Source organism: Phoenix dactylifera, chromosome 12, assembly GCF_051530095.1.
Source record: "Phoenix dactylifera cultivar Ajwa chromosome 12, Ajwa_hap1_PhDact_Kaust_v1.1, whole genome shotgun sequence".
NCBI classification, from domain to species: domain Eukaryota; kingdom Viridiplantae; phylum Streptophyta; class Magnoliopsida; order Arecales; family Arecaceae; genus Phoenix; species Phoenix dactylifera.
The window spans coordinates 8019125-8046530 of NC_143201.1; the positions used below are offsets into that span (position 1 = coordinate 8019125).

General features: G+C 35.7%; 1 protein-coding gene across 5 annotated transcripts; it reads right to left on the reverse strand.

Annotated features, from left to right (window-relative positions):
* Positions 1 to 4420: 4420 nt before the first annotated feature.
* GC6 (golgin Putative 6) lies at positions 4421 to 26816 on the reverse strand. Of its 5 annotated transcripts, none has more exons than XM_008806582.6 (19): positions 26668 to 26816; positions 26287 to 26352; positions 24047 to 24099; positions 21268 to 21395; positions 20988 to 21187; positions 20803 to 20876; positions 20599 to 20668; positions 17466 to 17519; positions 17288 to 17383; positions 15484 to 15534; positions 15326 to 15415; positions 15068 to 15181; positions 14907 to 14978; positions 10844 to 11029; positions 8210 to 8307; positions 7916 to 7964; positions 6590 to 6655; positions 5428 to 6195; positions 4421 to 5275 (listed from the first exon to the last, which is right to left on the reverse strand). In XM_008806582.6, exons 2-19 carry the CDS (start codon positions 26329 to 26331, stop codon positions 4727 to 4729), a joined length of 2763 nt encoding a protein of 920 aa, XP_008804804.4. In that variant the 5' UTR covers positions 26332 to 26352; positions 26668 to 26816; the 3' UTR covers positions 4421 to 4726. The 5 variants fall into 5 exon arrangements, with proteins under 5 accessions (XP_008804804.4, XP_038972501.3, XP_038972502.3 ...); XM_039116573.3 differs by having other exon boundaries at positions 26287 to 26535; positions 26668 to 26804; XM_039116574.3 differs by having other exon boundaries at positions 26287 to 26365; positions 26668 to 26717.
* Positions 26817 to 27406: the final 590 nt, after the last annotated feature.

Here is a 27406-nt window from a genome sequence, read left to right on the forward strand (position 1 = left end):
AAGTAGAGGATCACCGAGGCAGCACACGGATGGAGAGGAAGCTTTGGGATTCACTTGGATGCTCTTCTTCTCTCTATTTTACTTTGAATGACCCTTTTGTGCTTATGGGAGATTTTCCTTGTAATCTCTTTGAAATCTCTTTCCTAAATGTTCTCTCCCACTTCCATACCTTCTCCCCTAGCTCTCCTCTTGATTTTATAGCTTTAGATGTCGTGGAAACAGAAATCTAGCCGTTAGAGACAAAAATAGAGCCGTTGTGCACAGTCTGCAACTCCTGACAATGTGTCCGTTGGGATCGGAGTCGACTCGCGCGATCTGGAGTCGACTCAGCTGTAGCAGGAGTCGACTCATGCTTTTCTGGAGTCGGCTCGGCAACTGTTCCAGATTTGAATTAAAGTGGTCTTCTCGACTGGGAGTCGACTCGACTTAACCCGGAGTCGACTCGCCAAAATCTGGAGCTGACCTTGCACTTTTGGAGTCGGCTCATCCCAAGGAATCCATAGATGTATTCTTCAACTTGGCTCACTCGAGTCGACTCGTGAATTCTGGGAGTCGACTCGGCACTCAGAGGCCGAACTCCCGATCTTCTGTCTTTTGGCTCGTGCAGTCTTGGAGTCGACTCGAACTGTTCCGGAGTCGACTCGGCTCTCAGTATCCGAAAAACAGTCTTCTGTCTTTTTGGAGTAGCGCTGCCTTGGAGTCGACTCGAACTGTCTTGGAGTCGACTCGCGTCTCAGAGACAACAATACTGTCTTCTGTCTTTTTGGAGTAGCGCTGCCTTGGAGTCGACTCGAACTGTCTTGGAGTTGACTCGCGTCTCAGAGACAACAATACTGTCTTCTGTCTTTTTGGGGTCGCGCTGTCTCGGAGTCGACTCGGGCTTTGCGGGAGTCGACTCGCCTCTCAGTGCCCGAAAGTTGGTCTCTGACTTTTGCCTTGTATAACACTGAGAGTCGACTCTCGCTTTCTTTGTAGTCGACCTGCCAACCATCGGAGTCGACTCAAGTTCTTCAGGAGTCGACTCGGGGACTATTCATTTGAATTTTCCTTTGAATTTGCTCCTCCAACTTGAATCCTTTGAACTTGAAACTTGGGCCAATAAATTGTAGCTTTCTTCCAACTTTTCTTGAGAGTTTTGGAGGCCTTCTTGTGTTCTTCCAACTTGCTATGTTCCTTGCAAAATAAATATCTTTCTCCTTGCAACACAAACATTAGTATTTATACTTCAAGGTTTTGTGATCATCAAAATCAATCTTTAAATCAATCTTTGGGTCATCAAAATGAGAAAGTTATATGATTTATCAAAGATATGTGAGTGCTAGTGAACTTCTAGAAAATTATGAAACTATTATTCCACGGCCCATGATTTAAAAAATGATTTTTCTTTTATTTTTATCTTTATCTGAATTTCTAATTTCTCTCTTCTAGAAATTTATGTCAAATAAGTTAGAAATTTTGTTAGAATCTATTTCTACTATTTATTAATATTTATCTCTTTATTTTTCTTTAGAAAAGTTAGATTCTATGGGAACTAGGACAATCTATTGGTTTTAGAAATCTCTTTTATAAGTAAGTCTTCCTACATCCTCTTCCTACATCAAATAATATTCAAAAAATATTTTGAAGTTCTTTTCCACTTTCTATATTAGAGTGATTCCCTACTTACTATAGTATGAGACTGGAATCCTCTGAGACGCAACTGGTGCAGGACCAAAAGTTTTGAGCATCCTTAGAGAAATTAGAATTGAGAGGATGAAGACTCTCAATGATTTGTTAAGGCCAACAGTTATTTGTATGCATTTATGTATATATGTATAAATTTTTAAAAAAAGGCAGGGTGGGAAGGACAATACCTCGGCGATCGAAGAAGTTAACGATGAAAAAAAAAAAAAAATCACCTTTCCTGATTAATCTTATTTAACATTAGTGCAAAATCTAATGTGCACAAAATGCACAACCATAGCTACTCCTTCGTAAACAGAATCCAAACCAATAATCAACCAAAAAATAAAAAGAGAAAAATGAAAACAAGGAGAAAAAGAAGCAAAAGAGGAAGAACAAAATGTAAAAGAAAGGCATAGGATAGCATAATCATAAAATATAGTTCATCAACCTATAAACCATCAAAATGAAGAAATAAGCTCAACCAAAATAAGAAAAATCCAAATGACCACCCTCCCAGCTATCATAATGGAACAAAACAACAACAAAAAAAATTTTAAAAAAAGGAAAAAGGGACCAAAAAATGTAGCAAACAAAATAAGGGATGAAAGAGATGAAAAAAAAACTCTATTTTCTAAATTGAGAGGATTAAAAGGACAAAATTGATAGACAAAAAGGCAGAAAATCCTTCCAAATAATAATCTTGAACTTCATATTTAATTTAATTATCTTCAAAACACGATGATCCAAGAGGAGGGTTGAAAAAAAACTCATCTTCTCTAATGGTAGCAGCGAACAGAAGAGCAAAAAAATTATCGAACCAACAAACATACTGAAGTAGAAAAGTCAGAAAAAACTCTTTCAACTAATAATTTCCATCGCAATCTCACCAAATCATCTTCAATTAAATCACCTGCATTTCCCACCACGCTAACAAAACTCAACCCATCCAAAAAAAACATGTTTTTTTTTTAAAAAAAACAAAAGGATGAACTTAGCAATACTGCAATAGCAAAAGAAAAAAATGAACAATTTTTAGATGAAGCCCTATAAACACAAATGTAAGAAAATAAAAAGTAGAAAGAAAAAGTAAAATATTAAAAATCAAAGCCATGCAACACCGAAAAACACGAAGATGAATCGAAAGAAACAGTTGAACTTTTCCAAACTAAAATGAGAAAAATATAAATACGTCTAGAAAGGGAAAATAATCATGGAAAAAGGAAAAAGAACCATTGCCTCACTTCATCATCTCCAAATAAACTTGAAACCCTAACTCTCAACCACCCTCCTGAGGCCTCCTCCATAGGAAGAAACCAAACGTTAATTGATCCACACCACCCTTGAACCCAAGCAAAATCCACGGATCCATGAACTCAACCTGAAACCTTACCCAAAAATGACATGTTGAGAACCCAAGCCAAGCTAATCCAAATGCCACGCCATGCCACGCTTAGCTCTGAGTGAAATTTTCCCCATGCCACGAAATGAATATTTCCAAAGACTCCCAGCCCAGGAGCGAGTCCATGCACGAACACACCAAAATTGACGTGAAGAAACCTCAGACCAAGCAAGCCGAGGCATGGAGAGAAAACCAGATTGAGAGCTGCACAAAATTCACTCACGTTGGAAGGAATATTCTAAAGATTCTTGATTCGCTTTATACCTATAGATAATAGTTGCCAACTAGTACTTGACATGACATGCATATCAAATAGAACATCATCTATACATCATCAACACTCAGAAATTTTTCGTTTATGCTTATAACAAGTACATGAAAATATGGCACATATAGAAGTAAAATTATTTAAAAAATAAAAAAGTTTATGATGTCAAACAAGAGAATGTTTAATAAAATAAGATAAATTTCATGGAATTAAAGAATGATTAAAGCTAAGGTAGATGAATACCTCATCCTAGAATAGAACATTAAAAGTACAAATAAATATAGATAGGCATAGGTCCAACTTGGGAGATAAAAAATGAAAAATGATTTAGCTAAAGAGAGGAACAAAAGATTCAAAGCATCAAGTGTTTTTTTTAAAGAAAAAAAAAGAAGAAAATTTCCCGGATTGGGGCCAATGAACTTCTATCCAAAGGCTTATTTCATCACATAAAAGTTAATTTTTTATTTTATTCTTCGTAAAATTTGTCACCTTGGGTTCAAGGGAAGTTATTCTTCCTTAACCAAGGCAGGTTACACTCCACTAGGTGTATACCAGCCCTTGAAATATCTGAAGTTTTAACATTTCTTCACCATCGATCTTACATTGTGAGATCTCATACACATTTTCCTCCTCGAACGGCTTCTGTTTCAACCTTTAAATTTATCTCTACTCATCATAAGCCAAACATATCATAATAGCAGCCAATCGCTGGTATGGAAATTAAGCATAACATCAACAAGCATTTCGATACAATTTATGACATTTTTTTTTTTTTGCACATAGCACTTCCATGAAAGACAATAAAAGCCAAACTGAGCCGGCCACACTGGAAATGGTTATGATTAGGACCTTCGCTGTCCCACCTACCATCAGGAAAGTGTATTATTATTGTTTAAAATATAGCAAACCTTTCTGTATTGCAAGTCATTTAAAGAGTAGAAAAGGGCTCCATCATTTTCCCCTTAAAAATCTTGAATACATACTTATCAAAAGAAACAGATAAGCAGCCTAACACCATTTGCATGTAACGAACATCAGATTTTTGAAATTTATCATCCAACAAAAAACCAAGGTCTGCAACCTCCCCATTGTCTAAAGTTGAATCCACACCACCATAAGATAAGATTTATATCAGAAATGCCCCAAAATCGAGGTAATTTGTTCCATCAGATGTGGTAAAAATGCTACCAAAAACATTTGGAAAGATATCAAAGCTGACATTGGTTCCATAGTGTCCTCCATTGACATAAATTAACATACTTATGGCTGTTATCTATTGTACACTGTACAATTGAGACATTCCAAAGCATCTCCAAGCCAGGGCTTTTCACTGATCAACGTAAACAGATGCAATGGGCAGGACTAGGTAATCCAACAAATTTGAATCAAAAGCCTCATTGTTCATCGTCATCTTCATCCTGCAGCCCTGCATCGTCCCCTATCCCTTCAAGGAGTGACTCCACATCCTCACCCAACTCAATCAGCCTTGAGCTCAGCTTCTCCACCTTGCTCTGCTCCTGGCCCAGGCAAACGAGCAGATCATTCAGTTCGGCTTCACTCTCCTTCTCGGCTTCCTGCTTTGCCTCCGCCCTTAGTGCTTCCACATCCGGATATGGCACATTGCCCCCTTTCCTCAAAGCCTTCACCTCTGCTTCCAAGCTCAAGTTGGCCTGTTCTAGACTGTTATAGGCATCTGAAAGGCTCTTCAGATCAGCTTCTAGCTTTGAAGCCAAGTTCCGGTAATTGCTAGCCTCAGCCTCAATCTTAGCCTTCTCAGATTTGAGCATTTCTATGCGTCGTGCTGCTTCCTGAAGATCTTGATGAAGTTTTTCAGATTGAAGCCTCTCTCTCCCACTGCTTGGTTTCTGAGCAGGATCAAATGTCCCACTGCTTCCAGACCTCACCAATTCCTCAGCTAAAGTAGTGTTGCGACCTAGGAGATCCTTTACAAGTCATTACCAATTAAGAGGTTAGAGACATCACTAAATCTACTGTAGCAAAAAACACGGAAGGATGAATTTCACCAGTGATCACAGCCTTTGAATTATTCCAACATAACCAACAAAATGTAAATGGGATGAACCTGGAAACTAACCTGCATCTCATTGCATTGCTTCTCCACAAATGACTTAAGCCGCTTTACGTAATCTCCATCAGTCTCTCCATTCTTCTGCTCCAGCTCAGCTGGCAGTACAGTGACCTTGTTCTTTGTATGGCTGAAAATGTCCACGATGCTTTCTCTAATACATGCTTCAAGCTTTTTAACGAAACTAACAAACTGTGGGTCAAAAATCTCTACAAGGATTGGATGCTCATGCTTCGTATTTGTTTCATCATTCTCGATCTCTCCGGTCTCGGCCATACTAGCTGTAATAGATCTTGTAAGAGGCTTACGATGTTGGACAGATGTGGAGAGGGACACAAAATTCTTCTGCAACTCATCAAACTTCAAAAAATATGAGGTGAGACCAATCTTTTGACTTATAACATCAACCACAGCAAAGGCATCTCTATTGTTCTCACTGCATTTGTTATAAAGAACACATTCTCCTAAAACAATAGCAGCCAATCCATGCACATAGACACTGGCCTGTGGGCTTGAAACTAGTTCGAGCATAAATGTGAGATGTGCTGGTGAATCTAAAAAGCAGCTGATGGCATTTGGACAATCTTCCAGCCAAGTGATCAGTAACTGGAGAATAAGTGGCTGGATATAAGAATCTTCTGCTGGAGCAATGCCACTTTGGCTGTTATGTTTACTTTTTGTTGAGGCTGAAAGAGCCAAATACTTCACAATCCGGTGCAAGAGTGGCTCTGGGGAGCCTAACGACGGCACTGGTGCCTCAAGCTCGATTCGTAAAGCCTGAAAGTGTTTGGGAAGTTTAAATCCAATCTAGTCTGCAGCTAAGCAAAAGCTAACATGAAAATGAGTCAAAAGGGGGAAGAGAGAGAGGGGGAAGGAAGGGGGTGGGGGCGGAGAATTAACTAGCTCTTAAACTCCAATATTGATAAGCAAAAGTTAACAGAACTTATACCAAGAATTAAGTTTCCAGGATTTTTTCTTTTAATTCTGAACAAGGAACGCAATAGAAAACATGTATAAAATAGAAAACATGTAATCTGAGCGACTTGACTGCAATTTAGCCACTATGAATAAGGGGAACCAAGGCAGCCTCTACGTCCTCTGTTTATACTAATTCACTTTCAAACAGGAGAAAAACAGTGAAAAAAAAGAGAGGTAAGCATCATGCACATACATGCTCCTTGCACTGGACATTGTCCTTCAGAATATGAGAGAGAATGCTAGCAGCTCTTGAGCATGCCTGCATTCGAATATCAAATGGATGAATGTTAGGATATAACCACTTAAAAATTGATGTTCCAAAAATTAAAATCACATTCTGAAACACCAAAAATGTGTTTTTATATATTTAAATTGCAGATTATAGGATTTAAGTCAAAAGACTCTCCATGTTCTTAATGATCAGTCTCCTCACCCTTTTTCATCAGATATAGTTTTTCATTAAACATGTATGGATAAATAATGAGATAAATTGTAAACAGATAAAAAAATCAAAAGAAGTTAAATATAGTAGAATCCATGTTGTCTGTGCCTCAAATAGTATTACTTGCAAACCATCATCAAAAAAAAAAAAAAAACTGCATTGACTTTGCTTTTGCCCCCCTTCAAATTAAAGATCCATCCATTTTTTAGACATTCAATTTCTCCGCACATTTTATCAGCTGTAACCTTTTGTTAGGTATGCATGAATAAGTAACAAGATAAACCAAAAATAGTTGAATCAAAATAAGGCAGTTCACTCCGTGTTGCCTTTACCTCAATTATTATTAAGTGCAAGTAATTACCGGTCACAAAACTCTGTTGGACCTAAATTACCTGAGCAACCGAACCTTTTCAAAGTCATGGATTAGCTATTAGAGAAATCACTTTGTACTTCAGTTGAGTTGAACAATAAAGTGGGGATCATAAATCCTAGGTTCAAACAAAGCTTATAGAGCTAACTATTTTAGTTCATGTGAATTGTACTACTAGATCATGCACAACTAACTGAGAAAACTGAGTTTTTTATTGAGCTATAACCCTTATATGGGATCTGAGACAAGCAGAACGTATGCATAGCCATAATTAACTATCAAGTGCAACTTCATTCTGGCATGATATAGGTACAGGATCAGCGGTATTGATTAGTGCAGTGCAATAGCATAAATAAGGGATCTCAAAAATGTTCAGCTATTATTTTAATTATTCTATGACTGTTTAATTATTAAAACAAAATGAAGGGTGACTTCAGATTTTTAACCCTGATTTACTCCAAAATCTGAGAAAATAATGCCTTAACAGCAGGCAAGCAAAACAAGCTAATCTTAAATAGTTACAGATATAAGGCCTCAGAAGCCAATCAAAAGTTGAGGTCCAAGGGAAAGAGTTCCAGTGTTCCTTACATTGCTGTGTTTTTGGATGAAGACGATCCCCATGTTGAGATAAGAAACCAAGGCATGTACTTACAATGACTAATGTCTTATTACATACAATATTAGCTGATGAAACCTAAATGACTCACCTCAAATTCTCCATTAGCCTCAGTTGGTACCAAAGCTTGTAAAAGCATGCTGCCACACAAGAACAAATTAGGTCACAAGGATAATTTACTTCTTAATAAAAATGAGAAAGAATGAAACTTTGAGCAACAAATAATGGTTTTAAAAAGAAGAAATGAATTCAGCCTTTCTCAGTCAACTGCATATAAGAAATCAAACAAAACCTAAGCCACGATTATCTCAGGAATGAAGTCAAGATATACAGTGCAGCAGAACCAACTTATGGCAAATGATGCAGGGTTATCTTCTCTACTAACCTTCCAAATGTATGGCCAATGGCTTCTGGAATAGTATGGCTTGTTGAATTTGGTGGAGTCAATGTTGATGCTAACATTGCTTGGCCATCAGTATTTTTCTGTTTCATTACAGGCAATAAGTACTAATGTGTATGAATGCATGTACCAAACTACAAAGATGTTACACAAGACCTTACTGCCAGACATAAATCCAGCAGAAGTAATTACCTAGCTCTGGAGTTTAACATGACCAACCATACTCTTTAGCATTGACAATTTGAATTGTTCTCAAGAGTCTCAAATAAGATATTACAGTATATTGCTATATGACTGAGAGAATTTGTTGCTTGGCCTTTTGTGGTATTGTCCTTGATTCTCTACTCAAATTTATGATCTTCATGGCCATGATACACAATTAACGTTTTTTTCTCTTGAACTGGTTTGTTTTGTTGGGTCACCCCAGAAATAAACTTGCTTAAGAAAATATTTGGCGTATTTACCTTTTCACCAAGTTTGCAAATGCGATTGTGGCAAAAGTTATTCAATGAATAATGAGTTTATAAGGGCATTCAAGTTTACAGAGATACCTCAATACACAGTAATTAATTATTAACACAAAGCTCGATATTTGACTCATCTTTTTATCTGATTTGAATTGATAATTAGACACCCATTGGTTGATGCACATCTTCTTAGGGCATCTGAAGAGAGAGAGAACTAAACAGGGATATTCTACTAAAGTTTAGGAACTTATAGAGGCTAATTTCATGACCCATGCAAAAATAGAGCTAGGCTAAGGGCACATGCAATGCACATAATTGGAGAAAAGGTAAAAAATGAAGTGATATATACTCCACCTTTTATTACTGCAATCCTGTGTCCATCTATCTCCAATTATGGTCTAGACATGGTATGTGTGCAAATGCAAAATAATAGTCAACTAATCATCTTTTGATATAACAACAAAATCAAAATTATCAAACTACTCATTAGTAACAAGTGTAGGTCAGATAGTGGTGGAAGTCATACCTCAAAGTTTATGTCATAATGGTCGCCTCCTAGGGAAGTCTAGTATCTCCTCCTTGGTAACTGGTCAGGGATTTCTCTCTCCTAGTTGGGGAAGCATGGGAGGGAGGGAAGGGAGGAACTTTTGATATAGACAAAGTATTATGTTCTAAACCTCATACATTTCAGGTTTGGTTAATAGGTTGATAAAAATTTTAGATATTTTTCATCGAGCATGTCAAGTTATCGTATAAGTTGAATCATGACACTTTAGTGTTTCACCCTAGATGTCCAAAATCTTTTAACTTTTGCCCAAAAATATGAAAACTAAAGCCAAACCTTGTCAGCTTTAATTAGATCCCATCCAAAGCTGAGGTATGTTTCATGGTTACAGCCGAAACTTGCTTAAAGGCCAAATTTGATAGTTTTGTGAATATATACAAACATTACGACCAAGGTTCGCCGTCTCGGTACCAAACTCCATATCAATGCCACACTAGCACAGTGTCAGTACAGGATTTTTTTGGCGTACCGAGTGTCAGTACATAATTTTTTTGGTATACTGAGTGTTGGTACACTACCCGTACCAGATATCGGTCCCAAAAGTATGGTATGGTACGCTTCGTACGGCCTGGTTCGGGCTGGTACGGCATACCATGATTACAACATTTTTTTCTTGAGAAGTAAATATGTCAACATAGGCTTGGCTATCTTAGAGCTCGAACTTGGTTGACATTTAGGCTTTCGAGTTTTCAATCGACAACAAATAATTAAGTGATATGTTACAATTTAAAATGATGTAAAATAAGGTTATATACTGTTTTGGTTTTGAAAACGAAAACTCAGATACATATACATGCATCTTATATTTTAAAAAATATACTATTTCAGCATAGAACCAACAAAAATTATAATCAAAAGTCTCAAAAATGATAAAGTATACTTTTGATGATGGCTGATTTGTTTGGTTTAGTTTTTTACTTCTTTTTCTTGTTGCAATGTTTTACTTTTTTTAATCTTTGTATCTTCTCATATTTTAAAAATATACCGTTTCAGCATAGAGCCAACAAAAAATAATACTCAAAGGTCCCGAAAATGATATAGCATACTTTGATGGCTGATTTGTTTGGTTAAATTTTTAACTTCTTTTTCTACTTCTAATGTTTTATTTTTTTATTTTTTGTATCTTCTTATATTTTTAGGCTGAAGCTACTAAAACTAGATAGAAAGTTGATTATGTTACCATTCACAGGATAAAATTTATTTGAACAGCTATGGGGATCTGAAAATTGAAAACATTATTTTAATTGAATGAACAATTAAAATATGCAATAACAGCCATTATTCCCATTACATAATGGCCATTATAATGGAATAGCAGTTAAATAATGGCAGTTATTTGAATACTTATCATGCATGTTTGCAGGCACATGATCATATCTACAAATTTATGCAGGTAAGTACATCCTCCAAGACAACCAAATAGAAATATTTTTTGACAAATCTAAAATCTATTTTTCATCTAATATAATTATCAAATAATATAAATGCAGTGGCATACAATAAGTATTTATGGTGAAAAACTACAGCAATACTAGCTAATAAACAGCAGTTGTTCATGTATACTTCATAACATTAAAAAGAGATAACCTCACAGAAGCACTTGAAGACATAATCAGCTGCTAGAAATTCCTGTATAGTAGAGGTATGCATAGCAATACGGAATATAGCATTTATAGCAGGCTCAACATGAGGCTCTTCTCCAACTAATTTACTTGCAATAGAATCAAGATTATGAGGATTTCTTGTGACCAAATCGCCAATACATCGCAATGCCTGAAATCAATCAAAAAATTGGTTTGACATTACTATCAGTAAACGATACTATTAGAATCACGTCAGAAGAAAAATATTTACACTTACTAAGTTATAAACTCAGCTAATAACACTAACAACAAGGTCTAAAAGCTATTTGCACACTTGGGATCTATGTGGATCCTGGGAAAATGAAGAAAAGGATGTGAAACAGAGTTTACTGTATCAATATAAGCATAATGAACCCCCATTCCTTCTTATGTTCGTCTTCTTTACTTCTATTTCTAGCATCCAAAAAGAGCCTTACTCATGTTCAGTTAAATCGGCATCTAAGAAAATCTTCTGTGGCGAAAGCTGACAATAAATGGGCATTAACAATAATCAAACAGCAATGTCTATGGCCTTCCTTTTAAAAGGGGTTTTCATGAAATGCAACTACATGGGTCCACTTATTGATATAATTATCCATATACTATCAAGTGAGAAAGTAGTAATTAAGCTTACAATATTGTGAATTAGTCCACCCTTGATTACATCTTAGATACTCTGACAGTTTACCTTCAATTCCACATACAGATAGCTAGTCACCTATCATACTAATTTGCCTCAATTTCTCTTAAGGCTCACTCTTGTAGGCCTTTTCATCAAAGTTATGTAATACTAAAAAAGAAAAATAAATAACAAATTTTAAAAAAAAATTGCTAAGGTACGCATTTGACGTACAGTATTAGCTTATAAGGAAGCAAAATTAGTAGAGAGGAACTCTACAACCTTGCCCATATGCTGAATAGAATAGTTTACTTACATGTGTTTTATCATAACATCAATTTTAGGAATTATAGCTCAGCTAATTGCCATGGCCCTGATATTTTCATCTAGATATTGCCTCCTCTCTTAGTAACAATAGTTAAATACACCGACGATAGTGTTATATGGTGTGCCTCTGGCTCATAGGCAGCACAACATCATGCTGGTATTCAATCATGTGTCAAGGCACATTTCAGGAAAGAAGGATTGGTGCCGAATGATGTGGCAGTCACTAGCTACATGGTACAGCAGTACAGAACCCCTAATATAGCACCTTGTTCATTTAGTTCTCAGATTAGAGATCAGCATATTAATTTGATTGTGGATTTAGTTCTGAAATCTTTTTGGTGTTAAATCACCAAAAAATATCAGGAAATATGGGAAACAAAGAGTAAAGAGGGTAAAAGCAGTGGAGAAGCATGAAATTCTGGAGCAAAAGAGAGAAGGAAGTAGACATCAGACTCGAAGAGGAAGAACAAAGTTTTTTTTTTCCAAGCCTTCAAAACTCTAATAGAATAACATGACACTTCTCTTTAAAACAAATTCTAAGCAAAACAAAGTATCCCCAACATACCGCTTTATTACACGGGAAGCTCTAGGATTTTTTGGAGGAAAAGAGAGCGGATGGCAGGATGGGTCATATGAACACTAAAGAGGGATAAGAGCATTTATCCATTTCTCTCTTCCTTCACCCCACCCCCACACACACCTCTTTTTTTTCCCTTTCAGTTGTCAGGTCATCAGTAAGGCCTTGATGTCTCAATTCAAATTGAGTTTCCACATCAGATTAGCATCTAAACCCTCACAAAAAAAAAAAAAAAAATGAGACCCCAGACAAAAAACCAAAAAAATCTACTTAGAACAGAAGAATAACCAATTGAAAACTGAAAATAAAGAACTAAATAAGCTCAAAAGGCTAAAATCAACCATCAAAGGCCTCACAGGTCCACATGAATCATCCCCAAGACCAAGACAATGCCAATGGTTGTCCAAAACAGGACATACCATATGTAGGTACCTGTGTGATACATAGTACATATTAGCCCCTAATCCTTGGTTAAAAACTGACAGCTGGCATGCTATCCTTGTATAATACACCAAGTTGTCGAAATCATGCCTCATAGTTTAGAACTTTAGATACTCTTTACAAATAAAATAGGGTAAACGACAATGGCTCCTTGTCCATAATCCACTCCTCTATATTTCTATTAAAATTTACCTAAGTATAGGAAGGGTATCTGCATTGTTCATATCCCTCTACCATGTCGATGGCAAGTGCTTAGTCAGCTGAACGGGATGAAGTCTTAGGTGGCTTAGGGTAATAATGTTGGCAACAGGAGTTTTTTGTCTTTGTATCAACAATGTGTGATTGACATCCTCCGCGTATATATGACGGACTATACAAGGATATTTAACCTGTGCCTTAAAATAAAGCATTATAGCGCCAATGGACATTAATGATGACTAGTGAAGCTGCAAATCCGTATGGTAGGTTTATTTCAAGAATGATTAAGATTCAAAAAGGATATGATGAGATGATAGACTGACTCTGGTCGTTCTCTCACCATTTCCTCAATACTACATGGATAAACGATAATATCCATCTCAATTTTTTTTCCTTTCTTTTAGTAGGAAAGATGAATGTAGCACTTTCATAATTTTACAGAGTATAGCAGGCGTGAAGCAAAACAGCCCACTACCTTCAGAGTAGAACAAGGCTGTAAACACCATGGACCCAGAAGGGGATGGGGAAACTAGGTCTCAGGAACAAGTCTACCTATAGGCTATGTCGCAAGATTTATATATGAACTAGGTCTTATATAGAAAATTTGAGTTCGAACATATGTTTATATCTAAATGTGCATATAAACATGAACATATAACAAATTGGATAGAAGATGGTAACAGAATTCAGTCAATATTGTTAGAAGTATACCTCAAGGTGATTATTTGCATTATCTTTTGTGTAAAAGGGATAATGGTATTACTAAGCCAGTTATTTGTCAGGCATTTAATTTGGAATGGCATAATCGCGCTTGCAAGTATTAAGGAATAACAAATGCAATTCCAATGACAACCATGAAAAGATTTAAATTTCAAGAGACAATTATATGACAGGCTAAACTTCATAGTTTAGAAATCTGGGCAAAGTTTACTAGGAAATAATATGAGCACAGCAGATAAGTTGAGAGGGGTATATACAATCTCCAGTAGAGTTAAAAGTGAGCACTAGAAGGAACTTTCGAATGTTTGAATCAACAAACAATGGGGATTATAATCATCCATCTTTTGGAAAGGCAGTAAGTCATGGAAAGAAAGAAAGCTAATATAAAGGTTTAAAAGAAGAGCTAGAGCTTGTTGATCTGGTTATAATACAGCGGTAAATATTATAACCACTGTCTCCCCTCCCAATTTTACGACATCATCTACCAATGCTGATGCCGATATAAGGACCTCGGTCAGCTGTATTTTGTTCCTACTTATCAACCATTGACCTGATTGATAAAATTTCCTAGCATTCATATACCATTTCTGCAAATTCACCACTTGCCTCAAGAGTCAAGAATAAGACTCTCATCTTTTGCAAATGTTGTACTGTAATGAAGATAAATTAAGCATTAACAATTGTTCTTGTTGACTTGATGAAAAAAAAACATGCAACTAGTAGAAAACAAAGGCATGTGAGATTTTTATTATATTTAGTATGGCACATGTAAGTCCTCAGAGGTTAATTTACAGGTGACAAACTGTAAGAGACAGATCATTAGTGCTCCACAGTACCATTATCAATGCTGTGAATCATATTAGTAGTTTATTGATGTGATTTTTTTATTATAATCCATATAAAGATCTGTAATCCTCCATACACAAAATATTGAAGTTTAAGTTCTCTATTAATCATCTAAGAGAAGTAATAATACGAATCTGAATTGTGGAAATGGTATAAATAAAATCACATTTCCTTATAGATGATTAAAAAGAGCACTGTTTGGTTCAGAAAACTGTCAGACTCTGAGAACAATGCGCAAATTTCTCATAAAACCCCATCCTTGTGTGCCAGAGCGTAAATATGATAACTAAGATATCTTACCAAGCAGCGAACAGCAACCGCAGCCCATTGACTCTCGACACCCAACAATAAGAGATGGTCCAAAATTTTCTTCTGTGGTTTTGCAAATAAACAAAGGATGAACATTCGATTTAGGAATGGAACTACAAGTACATGTTTCAATTGGTAATTAATTGTCATACTTGTGCTAATGCAGTTTGACTGGATAGCCTATTAGCATCTTTTCCTAGCTCATCTGGTGGACCTCCTGTCAGAAGCAACTCAACAGTCTCCAATGCATTGAGTAGATTTACTGTCTAGAGCGTGGTGATTGTTTCGGAAGTATATAGCAAAAAATCAAAAGAAAGATCAGTTAGGCTTTAGCAGCTATCTAATTCTGATTTCTGAGGAAGAATTAAAATGTTAATTGTTGATGTCGAAGAAATTTAGAGTGACCATACCTTCTGTTGAGTAAAATTGTAAGCACTACCTCTGCGAAGCCTCAGTATTGATACTAAAGGTTCAAAACCGATAGTTTCCTTCAGCAATATCTAAACCACACATATGAAAGTTAAACAATGCAAAAGATTCAGAAGTAATGGCTTCAAGAGACGCATACCTGATTGGATGCATTGTTGCGAATGAGATTATTCAGCAATTCAAGACAATCCTGTTCAGCAAGAAATATTAGTGTGAACAGCATAAGTGAACAAAAAGATCAAGTTAAAACTTAAATAACATCAGTAAAGAAAGACAAGGACAAATAACAAGAAACAGTATGTATCATACTCCTAACATTTTTCAAAGATTTTATGAAGAACATATAATTAGATAGTGCCAGAAAGAAAATAAGGTAATCACAATGATAATTTAGTAGCTAGATCTACAAACATGAAAAAAAGCATGTTACTGTCACCTGAATCAAAAAACCATCAGACGAGCTAGACAGGAAATTCCACAAATTTCACTTATTTTTCTTTTATAATTTCATAAAACAATGACCCAGCAGGAGCTAGGACAAAACATATAACTAGGTAGGGGTGCGATCGAGCTGAGCCGGGCTGAGCAACTAGAGGCTCGGCTCGACTCGATTCAAAATACTCAGGATCGGAACTCAACTCGATATCGATCAAGCCTTAATATCCAAGCTCGAACTCGACTCGATAAAAAAAACAATACTTGAGATCGACTCAACTCGATTTGAAAATCAACCAAGCCATCTTGAGCTCGAGCTCTAATTCGAGCCTTGGACATAATTAAAAATATGGTTAAAACAAAATAACACATAATATTATATGTTCAAATATTATATTAAAAATATATATTATAAATAAAATATAGTATTATTAAAAATTTATATACTCGACTAGGCTCGCAAGCTTTCAAGCTGAGTATTTTGCTAATCAAGCTTGACTCAAAAAAATGTTTAAGCTACTCAAACTCGACTCAAGCTTGGTAATAGTCGAGTCGAGTCAAATTCGAGCAGTTCGTGCTCATTTGCACCCCTGTAACTGGGTCCCACATTTTCAAGAAGAAAACAATCCAAAGCATATAAAAGCAAACGGAAAGGCCCTAAAATGAACATGCAACAGAATTAAATAGAGAGATCCCCGATGTAGTCGGTGAAAATGTCTTTTAGCTATAGAAATTAATATAAAATAAACACATTAGCACTTCTCTGCAAAAAATTCTAATACTAGATAGTAACAAAGAAGGAAGCCAAGATTAATCCTAAAGAGTGCAATGGTTGGGATAATATGTCTAAACTGCTATGGCTTCTCAGTACGTGTTGGCTAAAACCAATAGAGATAAAAGGGTGATTTGACAATCATTGTCCATTTCCCAAAAGAGTTATTTCTAAAGGTGTATCATGCTCTATCATTAAGGTTTCAGCTTGTACAAATTCGTGGTGGAGGACACATGAACATATTGACTACAAAAAGTGGTAAACATGTACACCTATAAAAATGACAATGATCAAGAAGAACACATAAATCCTAACAACTTGAAAAACTACAACAAAAGCAAGGAGATCAAATATCAAAAGAACTAATTTCTATTTCAAAACTTCTGTCGTGATGTTTTATTATTTAAAAAAAGGGGGTGTTCTAGTGCACGGGGTTCCCACTGCTGTGAGATCTGGGGAGGGTCAAATGTACGCAGCCTTACCCTCATATGTGGAGAGGCTATTCTCGTGTTTCAAACTTGTGACACCCAAGTCATAAGGGACCAACCTTACTATTGCACCAAGGCCCACCCTCGAGATGTTTTTCTATTTAAAAGCATGAAAAAAAATCAGATTCCAACTTCCCCTATTTTGTATCCTATATGGAAGATTCTAGGAATACAGATAGAAAACCAAGTTATTTATCAACAAAAATGATGGACTGACCTATCTGGATTCTGAGTTTCAAAATAATCACCTGAACTACAACACCTCCATCAGAACCTCCTTCCTCTTTAATAATGCTAAATATCTTCTCAAATGCACCCTCAAAAACTACGATTTTTTGGATTTCCTGAACATGGTAAGGAGAAATATGAATAAAATGTTTTCGGACCAGAATTACTTGTTACGCAATGTAAGGAGTGGAAATTCACCTCAGCCTCGCGAGTCAGATAAGTAAGAAGTAATAAGGCTTCATTTCTTATAACCTGTCATATAGATTGAACCATCAGTCCTAGAAGAGATAAAAGGCTTCATTTCAAATAACTTATAAAATAGAGGAATTTCAAGGAAGTCGATTAGTATGGAACATTTTCTTTTCAATATCTTTTGGCAAATACATGGCTTCAAGTAATAAATATTTAAACAATACACAGGTAATGGTGACAATCAAACAATGCAAGCATAGAGTAAGAGATTGGCAGGATGATGGCAGCAAGAAAACACTCAACTAGACAATATAATTGCACTCAACTCAGAAAATGTGGCAAACTACAGAACTATCCGGGGTTCTATAACTAAAATGAAGCAGTGTAATTGTCAATGAAAAGTATATCTGAGAAGCATCACTTTTTCCGTGCTTGGTTCTCCTTGTTATTATATTCATGAAAATTTTGGCATGTCATGACTGAAAAGTTCTAATGATCGTTGGATTCAAACCCATGATTTCCACCACATTTCAAAAATGGTTGATTCGGTCACTGTGACTATCATGATACACACACACACAGAGAGAGAGAGAGAGAGCACTTCAAAGTTTGAAAACACATCTTGGCACAAATACCAGCACCTCCTTTTATTGAGAAAAAATGAAAAATTGGATCAAGTATTACCATATACATCAATATAGTTAGCAGTTACCAACCATCATAATCAACTAAGCTTATGTGGTTCATTGATTTCATTGATTTGGTGTTAAGTTCATAAAATTTTTTTTGCATATTCCCTTCTATTAAAAACTAAATTCCACTTAAAGCAGTATTTTAGATCTTTATACAAAATGACAAAAGAGTGACAGGAGGACTGGGGACTTCAAGTGATAAATTTAATGCATGCCATATATATCACAACATTTGCATAGATATGATGCATCACAAGTCCCAAAAAAATTTCACAACTTTCCTGATGCCTACCTATTATTTCTACAATTTCCTGGGCTCTCACTTTATGTATCGTCATTGAATTTTCTTAGAAAAGATAAGTTAAGTGGAGGTTCAAAATTATTTTATTTCTTGAAGAAAAATTCTATGACAGAAGCAAAAAAGGCAAAAAATTAAAAAAAAAAGAGAACATGACCAAATCTAAAATCTGAAGCCCAACAAAATGGCATTAAATCTTCTTCCTAACAGAGTAGTTACAATGCTGAAAAGCAATCTAATTGCCATACAAAAGGGAAGAACTCTCATTTTTGGAGGTTGTCTCACTTTTGTGAGGGAATTTATTGCATCATTAGTCCCTGCATTCAGCACATGTTGGTGGCTAATAAAAAATTGTGTGACGAGTTCTGGCTTGGAAATAGGAAGGATAAAAGTCTTTATCAAGGCTCTATCTACATGATGTGAGAAGCTGCAGGTCAAATTTTCTTTCTTTCCCATCCTCACAACTCTGACGAATGGAATGCATCACCCTTCATGTTTTGACTACTAGGGCTAATGATCGACTGTTTGTTGGATGGATGGATGCTGACCAACTATGATGATGGAGAACATGGAGTGATAGCGACGGGAAGTAGAAAAAAAATAAGATTGACTAACTATGAAAGCAAGAAATTAACAATAATGATGAAACTCAACAAGCAGAGCAGGGACGATGCATTCAGCTGCTAGAGTGGTGGTAAAAATTAAAATGAGTTAAATGCACCAATTGGGCAGTCAAGTAATGTTAATGTTCTAAAAGAGTTAAATGCATCAACTGGGCGATCAAGTAAGGTTAATGTTTGAAAAGATGACTGCTTTAGCAACCTAGTCATTCATTTTAATTTTTTGCATCATGTTTGATTATGGAGGATGCAACAAAATATGAAGCAGCACCAAATGTTGCCTAGTTGGTACTTCGCATTGACTTGCTTTATTTTACTGAATAAATTATGTTTCACTTTCTGGATTATGACTATTTCTTCTCCATAAATATATCAGTCCTCTAAATTGATTGTTTTTAGGTCATCTTGATTCCTGACCACTTGGTGCCCACCTAACAACCAGGTGCTAGATAGCTCCCTGGTAGCTTGTCCACCACGTGCAGTCCTTCAAAACATTGAGTAAAATTGTTCTAAACAAGGTCAGAAATTAAAAAATTCTCATTAGAAAATTAGTATGGAAGAAAACTTTACACATGGTTGGGGTACCCATTCACATATCTACACTTGCTTTGATATTAATACTTATACAGTTCTGAATTTTTGTCTAAGGATTTATAAAATGAGTAAAGAGGAAGATATATAATATATGTATCTTTCTTAATCCTTTTGCAAACCCTAACCTGCCACACTACTAAAAGCATACAGCATACTAAGAAACAACAGGAATGTAATAATTGGTTGTTGAAGATCTTCAATTAGGATTTTTGTGGACTTACAAATAAGTTAATTGTTTTATAAGAAATTTTCTTTATGGGGTAACCATATATTGATTTAGTTTAAGTCATGTAAAGATTTATGGACAGTATCCAATTGGTTTCTTGATCTCTACTAGCACATTTTTATAAAAAAAATATCAGCAGTTATTCTCTATTTTATATACTAGGAAAATGCAAAAAAAAAAAAATCACAAAACCATGCACGTCCAGGCCTTGTGGTTGAGTAGTCAAAATCTTTACTGATAATATAAGCTACATAGTAAAGACATGACATAGGTAGCAAATATAATGTGATTTATATGTTAGTATATAATGCCAACATAAACAAAATAGAAACGAAAAAAATGCATTCCATTATTTAACCAAAGTCAAATGTAAAACCTTATATCCCAGGGTTATTGGACTATGATATGGCTAGCACTGGCCCCAGATTGAGATGATGAGAAGGAAAGAGGTCTCAAATACAACTTAAGTTTTCAAGTTCAGAAATGGTAAAAAAACCACATAGACAAATGTATACATTGGAAGGCAATGGATGACAGTCGTTAACAGACCTATGCACGTTTTCGTCAAAGTTTACCTATCAGAGTTGATGTTACTCACTTCTAATGGTTAGAAAAAGATCGTAATTATCATTGACATAAATTTGAACAATCATTTTGAAAAGGGAAGAAGAGAAAAAGATGTATATAGAATATTTGGACAAACTCAGACCTCGCGATCCATAAGCATATCCATTAGCCGAGTTATACCACGAGGAGTGGAAAGAATTGCTTCTTGTAACCTGAAATAAGAAACAATACATTAACTAAAACTATTGATCATCTCCTGGAACCAACTGGAATGAACGTGTGTGTGTACATAATATGCACGCACTTATACACACACAAAGTCGAGAACATGAGTTACATGGGGTACCTATTAGGGGAATGTGTAAGAAGGGCAGTTAGAAGCTGAAGAGTATAGTACCGGATATAGAATTCATCCTCTGACTGCAAAAAGAAACAGTCAACGTATATAGGAAATGGACATGAATGGTAAAATGGAAAAACATATGCATTAAATGAGATTAAAACAAGAAGAAGAAAAGGTGAATCACTAACCAGCAAACTTAGAAGAAGAGAAATGCTCTCTGATTCTCGAGAAAGCAGGTCGGAGTTCATGGATGCTGGTTGAACCGCATTTTTTGATCCATCTGTTGTACCTATAGGAGTCAAAGCACTTACAAGAGTTTCTAGGGCACCTCGAACCATTTCAACATCATCACGTTCTTCCTTTAAAATATTTAGAAGTATCGGAAATCCTGTTTTGGAAAGAAGCATTCATCAAATGTCATGTAGAACTCAAATGAAATATAGGGTTAGACAAGAAAGAAGCTGCTACCTGTTGCCCCAAATGTCATCTGAGCTGAACGACTTTCGGCTACAAGTGACTGAAGTTCTGTAATAGCAGCCCGCCTATCCTCCGCTAGCACACCATTGTTTATACGATCAAGATAGCGTTCAACATAGCTATACAGCAAGACAGATTGATGCAAGTTAAACATTAAAGTGTCATAAAGCAGTTTCTTCTAGAAGCAATTATAAAACTGCAAGCAACTGCATGAATCCATTCTTTGATAGAAAAAAATGCAGACAATATTTGATAAAAAGTGAATACATGGTTAAGTTTTGAAGATAAGAAAGATGATACGTGAAAATCAGAAAGGAAAAAAACAGGCAATAGATAAGATGGAAAGGTCTCCTATATGACCGATTAACGTCAGCTGCAGTGAACTATCACCATTCAGGGGAAATCCTTGAGGACCTGTTTGATATATCCTATTTCCTTGATATTTCATGAAAATAGGTTTTTCATGGGAATTTTTAACTATACAAGAAAACATTTCTAAGGTGGTCTTAGAAAGAGTTTACATAGGCACAAAATACTACAAAAAAGAGGTACACTACATGGAGAAAGAAAAATCACTAGTACCATTTTTTATTCCCACATGTTGTGTGAGGAGGCCGCTTAAACTCTCACACAACAAAACAACATTTCTCAACCCACTTTTACTGCTCCCTGCTACCCAATCCCAAATCCAACACTATGCCTACCTAGTCAAAAATGAACCATTAGCACACCGACTTCATGCCCTTTTACCTCCACATCTTCTTCTACCTCCTACACCTATCCTCCTCTCTCATTCTCCTACACCATGTCCTCGTCGCCTTACATTGCTCCATTCTCCTCCTCCCACTTTTGTGTGATGGAAGACGAAAGGAGGTGGGCTAGCATGTATTGGCTCTAGGGTCAAGTTATATGCAAGTGTGAGAGGGGGAGAGAGAGAGAGAGAGATGGAAAGGTTCTTGGCCGCTGGGAAAAGAGATGGTTGTAAGAATGGGATATTCAGAGATGGTACAATTGCTCTCCTATCAGATAAACAGCAGATTTTTAAAGAAACCAAGATAAATAATAATAATAATAATAGTAATTACCCATCAAATCATTTGATTTCAATAAACAATTCCCCTAATTATTTTACCCATCCTTTAGTAGTTACTGCCTGCATATCCAAACAGGCCCTAGACTCATAATATGCCCTCACATGTATAAACTTGGCACCAGATAGCCCACAAAAAGAGAAAGATGTTATTTTCGAATCCATGGTTCCGTTTAAATGCCTAGCAACAAGGTCAGTATCCAATAAGTGAGGACAAAGTTCTGTTGCCAGAGTTGGGAGTGGGTGTGAGTGCAGGTGCAGATGCAGGAAAGCAGATATTTTAGAGCATAGTAGAAAGAATCTTCAATTTAGGGTGGCGAATCCACTTCTAAAAATCCTCAGAGACTCGTCCTCGCACCCATCTCCTAAGTGTTTTCTTATTAAGTTTTTTTTCAAGAGACCCACTTCCATGTACCTGCAACCTAAACCACTTCTAGTAACAAGGCTTTAGAGACATTTTCAGTAAGGAAGTGCTTAGAAAACGGGTGCGCGTTCGAGATTCTAGGAAGATTTCTAAGTGGGAGTTTTACCCTAAGTAGAAGATTCCAGCTACTTGCCAGAATCGCAGAAACGATGCCTTTGAATTATGTAGAAACAAAAGCAAAGGACTACTTGCATCATGTGAAAAGATGACAGAGAACAAATTGTAATAAAACCAATGAGAGCAGATAAATAATTATTTCTGATGGACTATCCAAAAAAATCTAACCTTGCCAAATAATCCTAGTGTTAAGTGGAATATCTTATAAAAAAACACATTGAAGTTTGCACAAATGTTAAATAGTCAGATAATTCCAACATGGCCATCAGTATAATAGTCCAATGAAAATGAAAAGGATTACTAGTGGGAAGCTGGCAAATGCCAACAAATTACCCATCTGGCATTGCCTTCTCCATTCTAAAGAAAAGCATCACATAAAAAATGTATTCCTACCCACCTAATGGGCTTTTAGATTTCATGAAAAGCCCTCTTTCCCCAAATCTACCCTGGCTAGAAATGTAAAATTAGTTCAAAGTTAGGAGACCGAGTTGACAGCCTTATCTAAAATGTTCTCAAACTTTGATAGTTCATACCTTGATCCTAAAAACTAACTTATAAGGATGGGATAAAGCATGTTGGTTTTCCAATAAAGTTTAAGGTATTGAAACTCTTTTCTGATGAGTAATGCACATCACTTATTAAGTTCAACTGTTTACAGCATCTACAGATAAAAAATTAATTTTAGCTTACTAAAATAACAGTTTTTGCATGGTAGGATTTTTTTTGTATTTCAACAAATTAGGATGGATAATCATAGCATTCTCTTTCCATAGGGGCCCTACCCAGTCTCTACTAACTTGCAAAGGATCTTTCTGCAACAAGATGAATTCTCACTATTTACATTGGCGACCAAGGTAAACAATCATAAGAAAATGTAGCTAGCTAGCACAGATAAGCAGCAATGGTTATTCACATCGCACTAAAAATAGAGGCACATTTATTCAGCTAATTAACAATGACAAGTAAACTTAACAAACAGCAAATTTCAATATAACATGTAAAGTGTAAACAAATGCCTTGCATAATAGTTAGGAAAATATCTATTTATGCAAAGATTCTGGAATTACACCCTATTAACTATAAATCAAGGAAATTATTAGGAATCATCATGTTAGTTTCAAAGATTGTGTAGTCATTACCTATCTTCATTTGAGGCAGAATTTTCATTTCCAAAAACAAATCCACCAACTCCCTGCATGAAAATTTTAGGATTAGATTCAGAAATTCATAGAATCACAAAGGTGAATAGATATAATTAGTTTCTAGAGAGAAAAAAAAGGCAATAATTAGGGAAAAAAATTGGAGAATCATATCCATAATAAAGATACAGATATTTGGAGACTAATGACTATAGATCAGTATGGCTCAAAATCATCGAAAAAATATCAAAGACCCAAGCCATCAAGTAATTCATCATCTTGCTTTTTTAAAAATTATTTATGTGTATCTTCTACCCAGCATATTAGGCAATAATGTGACACATTTTGTAAAATAAATTATTTAATTTTGATCATGTAGATACACAAGCAAAAGCCAACTTATGTTAATGTGCAAAGCTCATAAGAGCACCTCAGCTGTTTCCATCTTCCACCTTGAGCATTGACTAAGTATCCAAAATTTTATTGATCCTGTAAACAAACTTCTTTCACAACATGTCCATGAACGATGGCATCCCTGCTGAATCCATCTTTCACCTTGACCGCTAACCATATGTCCAAATTTTTACTACTTCCATTGGCACACTTCTTTTTCTGTAAAAAGTAAATAAAATATCCACTTATAAATTTTCTGGAGCAAGCATTAGGTTCTGGTATGCACTCTTCTATACTTGTTGTCCTCAATAATTCAAGCAAGTCTGGGAGGGAGTTCAGATAAATAAGGAGACCTGATAATGCTCATCTAAAACTGATGGAATGATACTTTAAGAACAATTTTTCTGGCTCTATTCCCTTCTCTCCATACTTTCTCACTCTGAAACCTTCTAATGATGCCAAAAAAATCTACAAGCTCAAGCCAGTTCCTACAACCTTTGTAGACAACTAACCATTACTACACTTCTCTGACCATGTAAGTCCAGAAATTCCAAAACAACTTTTAAAAATATGCTTTTTTATATAAACAAATATTCTAATATAATAATGTGATGATGTTACAAAGAGAAACAAACAAGCAGAGCAGTTGCTAATCCACGCATAGTGGCTCAAAACAAAAGGTCCAATATTTGTCTTTTAAGTCCCTTTTACTATAGCTTAGCCTCTAAGGACATCAAAGCATGCACCACATGTACTTAATTCATAAAACGCTTAACCTCATGAGCACTAAACTCATATTCTTTAAAGCTTTAAGCATCATGGGTCCGTATATGCTCTGATAGTTTTTGAAGGAAAATGTATGAACCCATACTCCTAAGTTGCCTAACATTAGAAATTTTATAAAATTTTGTTTGATCAATTGCAGAATTTTTTAGTACGGCGGTTCCTTAGATAGAACAAAGATTGGCCAAAGTATGATCAACACTTAGCTACAAAATTTTATAGCATATACAAACAAATGCCATAACATTTATTTGGCCACTTATAGTCATCATAGCTTCAAATTACAACTGCTGCAATGATATGTGCCACAACCTACATTAGAAGCATATGCATAGTGATATGTGCCACATACATACCTAATCGTATGTGTGCTACAACCATCATAACTAGTTAATAACATACATAGTGATATGAACAATCATAATCTATGTTCCCTTTACTTTATTTATGAATTTAATAATTCTAGAGCTTGACACATCCACTGCATGTGATTGACTATGGAAGGAATATAGGTCACGTATTCCTCTTTGTCCACACCACAGCTTCACATATTCCTCTTGTTTCTTCCAAGAAGCAGAGAGAGGGAGAGAGGGAGAGAGGGAGAGAGGGAGAGAGAGAAGCAGAATTCAAGTACTGAAGTATAAGCTTGCCCATTAGGAAATGGCCAACAAAACTATAATCAGCTAGCATTTTAACAGCACAATCAATAGTATATTCAACATCAATATACGTTGGTAAAAATGAAAATTAGCATCACAAAAAGAAACATGGGTCAGACAAAATCTGCTAAAGATCACTGGCAATCTAACGGTTCCAATGGCAACCTTTCTCAACCTCCAAGTGGAATTCATATGAAAATGGAGGTAAAAAAAAAGAATCTTCTGTCATTTCAATATGAAAAATAAACAAGCAGAATGTAAAGAATAATCAATTAAAGAAAAACAAATGGAATAAAAGATGACAATTCTTGACTGCAAAATTTTTCTTACCAGCAATTCTTAAATAGTTCATCTCGACTTAAAAAATTAAAAGATAATTCATTAAAAAGATAATTTGGGAGGTACCTGAGCGACAGCATTGAGATTAAGACGACCAAGCTTGAAATCCATGCCTGAAATCCTTCTCCTTGTCTGCAATCAAGCCCTATCAAGATTTCAGCATCCAGTGACTTCCCTTCTAGCTGCTACCAGAACTTAGAAAACCGTGCCCTAATCTTAATCTCTTCCTAATGATATCAACCCTGATTTTAATCTCGAGAATCTAAATCAAAGGAAGACCCTAGCAAGATCGAGGCCAAAAACAATCCACGAAATCTAACGACGGATCCGCGTGGATGCAAAAAGAGGAGAGAGAGGAAACGGATCGACGATCCCTGTCAGGCCGAGTCTCGCGGAAAAAAGAAAAGAGAGATCAAAATACGAAGAGATCGGTTGAGGAGGCCTCACCTGCGCCCTCGAAGCGGCGTCGAGTTGTCTTGTGGAGGGGGGAGGCCAGGATCGGATCGTGACGCGAGATCAAGACCCCTGAGGGTCCGTTGGGGTCCTTGGGACCCACACCAATCCGGTCGTACGCGATTGGTCGCGTCAATCCTCGCGGGATGCTGAGTATGTCTCGATCAAAAATAAAACATTTTTAGTGCTGCAGAGAAGCGTCCCCGTGGGAAGTCGAAATTATTTTAGAATTTTTTTTGCATGGATGCACGCTTAAATACGAGATTTTGCATAAATATTTTTTAAAAATTAATATTTGCATACACATCCTCATAAAATATTTATTTTGCTATTCTATTATATTTTTATTTTTATTTTTATATATGTATTCATACTATCTAACGACGCTAAAAAATTAACAGTTTTAAATTAAAATGACTAAAATATTCTTAATGGATAGACATGCAAATAGATCATGATTCTGATAATATGAGAAAAAGATAGAGGCAATAGCAGAAATTTAAAATTTTATTTTATTTTTAATTAATATAAATATAATTTTTCTTAACACCGTTAGGACAATCGTTATATTAGGAGCATTTGTATAATAATAAAGTTTTACGAGAATACATGCAAATATCAATTTTGGAAAGGTATTTATGCAAAATCTAATATTTAGAAGGGTATCTATGCAAAAAAAAAAAAATCTATTATTTTAATTTATGACTACGAATCCATAATCCGACCCAACTCA

What these genes read in the sequence shown, in the direction of transcription:
- GC6 (XM_008806582.6), bottom strand. Translation starts at nt 26,331, where the DNA reads ATGGATTTCAAGCTTGGTCGTCTTAATCTCAATGCTGTCGCTCAG. An exon ending in ATCTGACTCGCGAGGCTGAG is followed by an intron (nt 17,384 to 17,465) that starts GTGAATTTCCAC and finishes TACCATGTTCAG; the next exon opens with GAAATCCAAAAAATCGTAGT. An exon ending in TCTTCAAGTGCTTCTGTGAG is followed by an intron (nt 8,308 to 10,843) that starts GTTATCTCTTTT and finishes GTAATGAAACAG; the next exon opens with AAAAATACTGATGGCCAAGC.